This window comes from Cynara cardunculus, assembly GCF_001531365.2.
Source record: "Cynara cardunculus var. scolymus isolate 2C chromosome LG 16, CcrdV1, whole genome shotgun sequence".
NCBI classification, from domain to species: domain Eukaryota; kingdom Viridiplantae; phylum Streptophyta; class Magnoliopsida; order Asterales; family Asteraceae; genus Cynara; species Cynara cardunculus.
The window spans coordinates 4,232,225-4,242,710 of NC_037543.1; the positions used below are offsets into that span (position 1 = coordinate 4,232,225).

Below are 10,486 nucleotides of genomic sequence, written 5' to 3' on the forward strand. Positions count from 1 at the left end.
ATAAAACGTAGTTTTTAAGAGTTTTTGTCAAATGCTTTATAATATAGTATAGATTATTTTTTTTAATTTAATTTAAGTTTAATAATGAAATAATTTATTTTTGGTTTAATAATATATCATTTTATAAAGATAATAATTAAGTATTTTGTTAGAACTCAATGATTATCCTAATTATATTTTAGATTTTTTATATTTAAAATGAGATGTTTATTCTGTATTTGATTGTGTTTATCTGCAGTTAGTTACACGAATTCAGTTATAGGATGAAATCGGATAGGGATGAACGAGTTTAAGAGTTTTAAGAGTTTAAGAGTTTTTAAGATTTTTAGCCAAATGCTTTATAATATAGTATAGATATATATAGTATAGATATTATTAATAGATATATTTTATATTATTAACCCCCCTTAATATCACCTTGGAAAAATGAATCCTATTTGGTGCATTCACCGTCCAGGAACGATGTAGGTCTCGATGGATCTGCTGGATTTTGTCAAAAGCAAAAGCCTCTAAGATTGGAGAGATTTTTTCAACCGAATCTTCCGGATGTTGAAGCACCACAACATTTTTCAGAAACCAGAGTTTGATTATGAGTGAAGCTCGTTTCGTTCATATCTATGGTGGACTCATCAACGTTGACAGAGTTTGAGATCGATTCATAAATTTGAAACGCCATCATCCCCATCCCTCCCACTACCATCCCTACCGCAAGCAAACTTTCCCATTTTTTCATCATCATGGATTTTTTTTTCATGATCATAGTGCTAAAAGAAACATAAATCTAGGAAAGATCGAAGCTAAAACCAAAGTATTGTCGTTCATCAATCTGCACATTCTTGTCGATGTGTTTTACTGTTTGTTCTCCAAGTTTTTTGATTTGGAATTAGGTATTTGGTTAGATTTAAGATCTTTGATTCATATGAGGTTTGTGGTTTTGATTTTCTTGAAGTTTATGGTGTTAATTCTTGATGTTAATTTTTATGTTAGGTTTGAGTTTGATTTTGATTTCGGTTGGTTTGAGTTTGGTTTGATTGCACAAAGAATTCGAGAGAGTCTTTGATAATTATGTAAAGATGCGAATTTTGTATGTTTTAGCTAAGGATTAAGCAATGGTTATTCATATTACAAAGAGACTTGAGTATGACTTTTTTTTCCTGTTTAGCTAAATCAACAAGTTTCGGAGTGGTGAGAGTATGAACTTTGTGGGATCTGTTCATAAATCTTCACTTTCTGACCATTATATTGTGTTTTTATCTTAATGAATACTTACACTCATGCTCATCTTTTATTTTTAAGTCTATTTTGTTTATTTCGTCTTTTAAAGTTTTTTACTAACAAAAATCCAACTTTTATTCGTAAACTGAAACATGCTCAAGAAGTTCATGAAAATCTTCAATTCTCAGTAGTTTAATCTATGTGGAAACAATCTCGGTATTTCATCACTTTATTACTTACAAACAATCATAATGTCGACTTGCACTTGCACCGTCTTCATTGTGTGATCACAAATGATCTTAAGCTGTCAATGCTTTTATAAGAACTACCATCCAAGAGAGTGATATTTTCTAAGTTATTCCATAAAAGTCTTGATTTTTACTTTAAACTTGGTTTGAAGTGATATTTTATTAGCTTTTATATTTTTTTCACTTTATTAATATTAAAAAAATACATAAAATTCAAGAAAAAATTATTATAAAAACCACTATTACAAAGTTTTATAGTAGACTCTTACAAGTGTTTGGGATTGCTCATAAAAACAACTTGTTAACTTATTCCGGTATGATACCGGTAATAAATAATTTTGAATGTTTGGATAAACAACTTGTACCGATGTCAAACAAATAATAAGAAGTTAAAGTCTACTAACTTATAATGAGTTGATAAATACTTTTATAAAAAATAAAAAATTATTTTAAATTTGATGAAAATAATTTAAAAAAATTACAAAAAATAAGTTCATTATAAGAACTTCCATTAGAGATGGTTGTTTAATAACAACCAAACCGAAACTATGGATGGATCGTCTGCTTCCTGCTCTCTTTTTTGAATTGGTGAAGAGTCGTACGCTTGTTGGGATTTGCCACCACCTGTTGAAACTGACGTCAACCCACAGAAATACCTTCCCTACTTCCCCCCTTCCCTTTTTCTTTCCCCAATTTCTCTTCCAATTAATGATTCTGCCTATAAATTCTACCTCTGGTTATCTCAATTTGTTTATAAAAACAAATGGGTCAAAGCTACGCATAGAAAATAAGATAAGAAGAAGGAAAAATGGGAGAAAACGGAGTTTTTGCAGCCATTGTAGCAGGAGATACCTTCAAATACTACTCAGAAGGCGAATGGAAAGTTTCTGCATCTGGCAAATCTGTACCGATCATCAACCCTACCACCAGAAAGACCCAATTCAAAGTCCAAGGTATTCATGCTCTTGCTATCTCTTGTTAGTTTCATTAACAGTTTGTTAATTCTCTTTGTAATGAAGCCATTTCCCCAACTGCTTACTCATGATCTATTGTTTTTCTCATCTGGGTGTTCAAAAAATTTAAGAAATTCCATCAAAGTTATTAGGGTTTTAGTTTTGTTTCTTGTGATACAGCATGTACGCCAGAAGAAGTTATTAGAAATTCCAACTAGGCATTCATGAAGGATTGCCTTCTTTTTTTTTTTTTTTTCTCATACGGGTATTCAAAGAAATCAAGAAACTCCAACGATCTTAATAAGGGATTTTAACTTTTTGTTTATTGTGATACAACATGTAACACACTATTCCCCAACTGGGTATCCATGTTTTCATTCTCTTTTCATCTGGGTACTCATTAGAAATAGAGAAATCTCAATCAAATCCTTTTAGGGATTTTGACTTTTTGTTATTGTGATGCAGCATGTACACAAGAAGAAGTCAACAAGGTAATGGAATCAGCAAAAATTGCACAAAAATCATGGGCTAAAACGCCTCTATGGAAGAGAGCTGAATTGCTACACAAAGCTGCAGCTATTCTTAAAGATCACAAGAAGCCCATAGCTGAGTGCCTTGTTAAAGAGGTTGCTAAACCTGCCAAAGATGCTGCTACTGAAGTAAGTTCGATAAACAATTGCTTTCTGTGTGTTTTATGTTAATTGCTGGTTAATTTGTTAATGAAGGGATTAATTTATTGAATTTGATTAGTTTGGGAACTAATTATAATGACTCCTTACCTTCATGTTTGGTAACCTAAGAACTTCTATTCGTGCTATTGATTTTGGTCCATAGTTTGTATTTTGGTCAAATTTTGTGATTCTCATCGGCCGAAGGTGGTATAGTAGGTTATGTGATCGAGCAGATTAAGGGTGTGTTTGGGTTGAGGGGAATGGGAATGATAATGGAATAGTTGTTTGGAATTACATAATATAATGGGCTCGTTATCCAAAACTCTATAATAGTCATTCCTGACCCAATTGAGGGAATGAAAAGTCATTCTCGATCCCATTCCCATACCCATTCCAAACGAACACAAAAGGTTAGGGGTTGTTTACCAAACACTGAGCCAATTGAGGGAAGGAAAAGTCATTCTCGATCCCATTCCCATACCCATTCCAAATGAACACAAAAGTTTAGGGGTTGTTTACCCATCCCAAATGAACACCAAAGGTTAGGGGTTGTTTATCAGCAAGGGCCATCAAAATGGATTGTTGCTAAGCGTCTTAACCCGATAAGCGCTTGCCATCTAAGATTCTTTTCCCTCACTGGGTAAGACTCTTGGTCCTTGCTATGCCTCTTATCAGGTAAGATTCTTGGTCCTGTCCATGCTCAATCGATAAGGTAAACAGATATATGTAAGGCCCATTAATGTGTTTGGTTGGGGGTAGTAGGGGGTGGGGAATGGAAATGGAAATAATTACCGGTGTTTGGCTTGATGCAATGGAATGTGTCATTACTAGATATCTTTCCTACCGTAATATAAACTTTGACTAAAATACCCTTCAAAAATACAATATACTGGGGGTGCTTGGTTGGAAGTAACAAGGGGTGGCGAATGGAAATGGAAATCATTGTTGGTATGTGGTTGATACAATGGAATGGGCCAATATCAGATACCGGGTAATGAAACATTCCTCAATAACTTTGGGGATGCAACTTATTCCCATTTACATTTCCTGAAACGAACCAAGCATAAGATTGGATTGTTTGTAATCACCTAAAATCATTTTAGGCAATTGATTAATAATGAATCATATGGAATACAAAGAATATAAAGTTAGAAAAATTATGGTAGGAAAGAGAGAATAAAGAAAGGTTTTGTGCCCAAGAAAGTAAATTATTCGTTCCTTTCGATGATTTTCCCATGTTTGACTGTAAATTGACACTTGTACCTTGAAAAAGTTGTATAATATATGCCTACCTACATGGGGAAAGTTAAAAATTGAGCATAAAAGATTGCTCTTTTATTGCTGGACCACAAGATTAGGCTCATGTTATATTCTAAAGAATCAAGTAAAGATAGAAGCTTTAAGAAAAATCCACAAAATTGTGTTCATGCACTCTACAACCGGTAGATTCTGTTTGCAAAATGATATCCTCAAATGCATGATCAATTAATTCTGATGATTCTTTCGCTTGGTGTAGGAAACATAAATATTAGAGAAATTTTTACATGAATGGATTAAATATTTTGACATATGCCCATGTAAATAAGAATTAATTAAGGATTTGAATTTACTAAATTATCCAATTATGAATGTGTACCAAACATTTGAAGCTGCTTATGTAAACAAATACTCTTAAGATGGACTTATTTAATTATATATTGAACTTGAAAAGAAAAGCAAATAATTTTTGTTCCTATGTGTATGTGTATGGGTGTGTAATTTTTCTTTATTTGGTTATCTGCAACAACATCAATGAGCTTTTTGAGGACTATTCTCAAATCTTTGTTTTGCTTCCATATTTCAATGATTATTGATAAGAAAAAGAAATCAAGATTCCCATTTGTGAAGTACTAATGTTTTTGATTAATTTGATATGAATATATGATTTTGAAGGTTGTGAGGTCGGGAGATTTGGTGTCGTATTGTGCTGAGGAGGGTGTAAGAATCCTTGGGGAAGGGAAGTTTTTGGTGTCGGATAGTTTCCCGGGAAACGAGCGAACAAAATATTGTCTAACTTCGAAGGTAAGTTTGCTACAATCTATGTTGCTGATTTTGTGTTCATGTGCATCATAGGGTGGGTTTGGTATGCAAGATAGGACAAAACAAAAGCTTGTTGTCCCATGTTTGGTGTGATATTAGACTAGGATAGGATAGGGCTTGAGTGGACAAAAATGCATTTTTTACCGAAATAGGTGGCACAACAATCAGGGTGATGGGACAAGATTGGTAAATTACTAAACTACCATTGTCAAATTAAAACCCTAAAACCTCGCTCAATTCTGTCCAGTCTTGTCTAGTCCCGTCTGCGTACTAAACACACCCTTAATGTAGAAAAAATGGATCTTTATTTTTGTAAATTTTGTTGCCTGGTATGGACAAAAGAAGCTACTTGCGTAACGGTTTGTCTTTTATTGCAGATTCCGTTAGGTGTTGTTTTAGCGATCCCACCATTCAACTATCCGATCAATTTGGCCGTCTCAAAGATTGCTCCAGCGCTTATTGCAGGCAACTCGATTGTACTGAAACCACCTACGCAGGTGTGTAAATTGCTACAGTTTTTAACTTTAGTAGAAGGGTTTGACTAGTAGTCAAACACCCAATGAAATGGAGGAATCTTTAGCAACTTTCATGGTGGTTCTAGCTAGTATTATTTTTAAATTTTATTCCTTTCAGGGAGCCGTGTCTGCACTCCATATGGTTCATTGCTTTCACTTGGCCGGTTTCCCAAAAGGCGTCATCAGTTGTGTTACTGGAAAAGGTTCTGAGATTGGTGATTTTCTCACAATGCATCCGGGAGTTAATTGCATAAGGTGATTATTATATCTACTAATCTTAATTTTAACAAAAAGAACCCATTAAGATTACCTTTTGGGTAATTAGGAAGAATAAAGGAACTTCAAATTTAAGGGTCGATGCCACTGTTGTTACTCAGCTTCACGGGTGGAGACACTGGTATTGCAATCTCAAAAAAGGCGGGCATGATTCCGTTACAAATGGAATTGGGTGGAAAGGATGCTTGCATTATTCTTGAGGACGCGGATTTGGACTTGGCTGTGGCTAACATCGTCAAAGGAGGCTTCTCTTACAGGTGATATTGTGTTCTGCATCTTTAATTTTTGTTGTTTAGGGTGCGTTTGGTATGCCAACAGGGCTGCACGGGACTGGACCGGTGAGAGTGAGGTAGGCTGGTGTAATTGCTGTAGAAGGTTTTAAGGTTTTAATTTGACATGGGTAGTTTAGTAATTTACCCAACTTGTCTCTCATCTTCTTGATTTTTGTTCCACCGATTTTGGTGGGAAAGAAATTGCGTTTTTGTCCCCTGTTCTTTCTGTCTAGTTGTTGCGCCATGCCAAAACTTAGGGTGCATTTGGTGCGCAGACAGGACTGGACAGGACATGACAGAACAGGACGGGACAGGACAGGACAGCTGTTCAGCGTTTGGTAAGACAGGACAGGACAGAACTGGTTAAAATGACCAATTTACCCCCAGTGAGTTGTTTAGTGTTTTTTCACTACGAAATGCATTCAAGACACAATGGACTAATTATTGGTTCAATCTAACACAAGACACAATGGACTWATTATTGATGCAAAAATACTTAAACCTTARGATGCTAAATCGAAGATATCTGGTTCTTAGCATACTGACCTAGTAATGATTTCCTCTCGGGCGGTCTGAAGACAACCCTATCTTTCCCAGGCAACTGTAATCCACCACCACCAGTTGCATCAGGCTCCAACGTTTCCTTTATCTTGTCTATGTCARTCGGATTCTGTAGTGGCAAATTGAAAATCAAACAAGTTTATGACTGATAAGAAATGAATTCTTTGTGCTTAGTTAAAGAATACCCGAGTTCATATTTAGACTAATCCAATGCTGAAGAAATGGACTAAAATTGCTTCGATGGTGTAAACGCCCGGCAAGACCGGTGTTGCTCTTACAGCAAACTCTCATGCGGACCATCACAGTCCCATGAGTTAACGATCTATCCGCCATTGAAAACCCCATCGAACGACTTACCAGTCGAGAAGCAACAGTCGATTGGATATGGAGAGAAGAGTTCGGTACCGTCGATTGGAACAGTGGAGAAGAGAAGAATGCCGATTGGAACTCGCCGTCGCTGGTCGCCGTCGATGGTCGCCGTTGATGAAGGAAGCGATGGAGGCATTGATCGATGAAGCGATGGAGGCGATGGTTAGGTCTTGTGAGAGCCGGGTAGGGGAAAAAGGGTAATGAGGGAAAAAGTTTTGTGTTCCACTTAGTTCCAGGGGTAATGGTTGGACAAGCGTGTCCCATGCTTGTCCAACTTAGTTCCACATTCAGCCACACCAAACGTAGGACAAATGTGTTCTGTCCTGTCCTGTCCCACCTTGTCCAGCGTACCAAACGCACCCTTAAGAAACACCGTCTATTTGATGTAAGAACAATGAAATGGATCAACAAAATACAGAATGAAAATGAAGGAAGATCGAAAAAGATGAAATGGAACCTTGAAACGTTTCCAAATGTTCAAGTGTTCCATTTCAAGATTCTTGATTTGTTGTAGACAGATTAGGTCAGTGTTTTAACTTTCTTCACTAAATTTTCAAGCCAAAGTTACCTAATTACCCATCATGATTCTAATTTTGGTCCACAAGATTTGCCCTATTCTCCTATTTTGAAGGGTATTTCACGTCTACGACTTTCAAGCCAAAATTACCTAATCACCCATCACAATTCTGATTCCGGTCACAAGATTGCTCTATTATCCTATAGTGAAGGGTATTTTACATATTTGACCAACTGTTACACACTTGGAAAGTATTTAAGATATATAGGGTTTCAGGGGTATTCATGGAAACAACTCCTCTACTCTTTTTGGGTAGAAGTCATGTCTGCATACATCTTATCCTCTGGACCGTGCATTGAGTAGGACATATGGGTGTGTTTTGTTTGGTTTGGGTTGGTTTGGTTTGGCCAACTAGTCTTAACCTCTTGGGGATGCTTTATTTGTAACAGTGGTCAACGATGCACAGCAGTTAAAGTCGTGTTAGTAATGGAATCCATAGCCGATACACTTGTGAAAAAAGTCAATGAGAAGATCGGAAAATTAAGCGTTGGTCCACCGGAGAACGACTGTGACATCACCCCGGTAGTAACAGAATCCTCTGCTAACTTCATAGAAAGTTTGGTCATGGACGCCAAGAAAAAAGGAGCAACATTTTGTCAAGAATACAAGAGAGAAGGCAACCTCATATGGCCTCTTTTGCTCGATAACGTAAAGCCAGAGATGAGAATAGCGTGGGAAGAACCGTTTGGACCCGTGTTGCCCGTTATCAGGATTGGTAACGCTGAAGAAGGGATCCACCATTGTAATGCAAGCAATTTTGGGCTTCAGGTACCCTTGTTCTACCAGGTCCTTTCGTTAAATGGCCTTCTATTAACTTCTTTTTAAACCCTATGACCCTCTGACAGCTCTGAGAATAACATTGTTTAACATAATAATGTCACTTCCGTACATAACAATGCCTGGAAACAAAGGTCAGGTGGTCTTGGATTGTGGTCAAAACCCAGTCTTTTGGCTTCCGAAAAAATGCCAATCTTTTCAGATTTCAAGAAATCTTGATGATGGCGTGTGAGTTTATAATGTATGCTTTAATTTGGCAAATGATAAGTCTTCGATTTGTAATAATTTTTTGAAGTTCTTGAAGTAACTAGTTTGACCTCATGGGCCTTTTCTTCTTTCAAACAAATTTATATATGGATGATACCTTGTTTTTGGCTGATAACGAAAGATGGGAGCCGAAAACTGAAATGGGAAATTGAATAAAAACGAGCTTAAACGAACGGGTTAGTAACTAAAAGTTTCTAAATGTGTTGTTATACAGGGTTGCATCTTTACAAAGGACATCAACAAAGCAATGCTGATAAGTGATGCGATGGAAACTGGTACTGTGCAGATAAACTCGGCACCAGCTCGAGGACCTGACCATTTCCCATTCCAGGTTCGTATTCTGTTCACGTCATCGTGTCTTTTGTGAACCCCTTTGGCCCTAAATCAAGCTTCTGAAAGAATATTTTGTCGGACAGGGTTTGAAGGACAGCGGAATTGGTTCACAAGGAGTGACCAGCAGTATCAACATGATGACGAAGATGAAGAGTACGGTGATCAACTTGCCCACCCCTTCGTACGCGATGGGCTAGTAAAACTTAGAACGGGAAGGCTTTGGAGAAGGCCGTGCGTGTGTGTATATAGCTTGTATGATAGTTTCCCGTGGTTTCGGTTGCTCGGGAGGTTGGATATTGCGACATGATATGGTATCGGGGTTCAAATAACGACGTCAATTGACAAGTTAGGAAGTAGAGTGGAACTTATGAATTTTCTCGGCAGGGTGTTTGCCACTCTTTGAATGATGTATTGCGGACGTCCGTGGTCTAATAATATCAAATTTAGCCTTTGTAGCGTTTGAATCATGAATTTTAAGAAAAACTCGTAGCCTTTAAATCACTCTGGAAAAAGTATTCAAAACATTGGAAGTTTAGGGCAGTAAAAGTCAAATTATAAAGTTTAGGGACTAGTTAGCAAATAAAAGTAAACAACACAACTTTGGGACTGTTTTATTTAAAAAAATAGAACCATAAAATTGTCTAATGGATATATTTTTAAAAGGTATATTAATAAATATGACTTCATAATCATTTTTGAAAAAACCTTTCTAAATGAGCAAAGATATTTTAATCAAGAAGATGTTAAGCTTATGTAACAATTGAAAAATGAGATCAAATCTTTACTTGAACTTTCTTTACTTTTTGATACAGATTATTTGATTATTGAGACTGATGATTGTAGTAATCATTTTTGAGGTTATCTTCATATTTGGAGAAAAAACTCTCATCTCTCCTGCTTTCTCTATTTTGGAAATAATTTTGAAAAACTATTGAAACAAAATATTGGCTCAAAATCCTTATTATCTCCATTTTGAAGAAGCTGTTGGAGATGCTCTAAGATATCTCCAACAGATTCTTCAGATAATCAAAAGTCAAAATTTCTTAAGGAAAAATCAATTTCATCTTCAACAATTTCTTCATTTTTAAAAATTATGATATTAATTATATTATTAATGTATTTAATACAATTAATAAAATAATTTTTCTCTCTCCAAAACATTTAATTTCAAGATTTCTTATCAGTAAAAAAATATATTCTCTTTCCTAAGAACATCTTCAACAGATTCTCTAAAATGAAGATTTTGAAGTTTTTTACTCTAAGAGATTCTCGATAACCTTCTCCAAAATGGAGAAAGCAGTAGACAGATGATGAGTTTTTTTAAATCTCCAAAAATGATTATGTAAGAAAGAGAAATGATTTTTTTTATTCTT

The 10,486-nt window shown here is 35.8% G+C and overlaps 1 protein-coding gene across 1 annotated transcript; it reads left to right on the plus strand.

Moving 5' to 3' along the window:
• Window positions 1–2,178: 2,178 nt before the first annotated feature.
• Window positions 2,179–9,580, plus strand: LOC112529320 (NADP-dependent glyceraldehyde-3-phosphate dehydrogenase-like). The gene is made up of 9 exons (XM_025140545.1): window positions 2,179–2,416; window positions 2,882–3,075; window positions 5,020–5,148; window positions 5,544–5,663; window positions 5,800–5,936; window positions 6,059–6,214; window positions 8,126–8,504; window positions 8,995–9,111; window positions 9,197–9,580. Exons 1-9 carry the CDS (start codon window positions 2,272–2,274, stop codon window positions 9,308–9,310), a joined length of 1,491 nt encoding a protein of 496 aa, XP_024996313.1. The 5' UTR covers window positions 2,179–2,271; the 3' UTR covers window positions 9,311–9,580.
• Window positions 9,581–10,486: the final 906 nt, after the last annotated feature.

What these genes read in the sequence shown, in the direction of transcription:
- LOC112529320 (XM_025140545.1), top strand. Translation starts at nt 2,272, where the DNA reads ATGGGAGAAAACGGAGTTTTTGCAGCCATTGTAGCAGGAGATACCTTC. An exon ending in GACCCAATTCAAAGTCCAAG is followed by an intron (nt 2,417 to 2,881) that starts GTATTCATGCTC and finishes ATTGTGATGCAG; the next exon opens with CATGTACACAAGAAGAAGTC. An exon ending in CCGGGAGTTAATTGCATAAG is followed by an intron (nt 5,937 to 6,058) that starts GTGATTATTATA and finishes GTTGTTACTCAG; the next exon opens with CTTCACGGGTGGAGACACTG.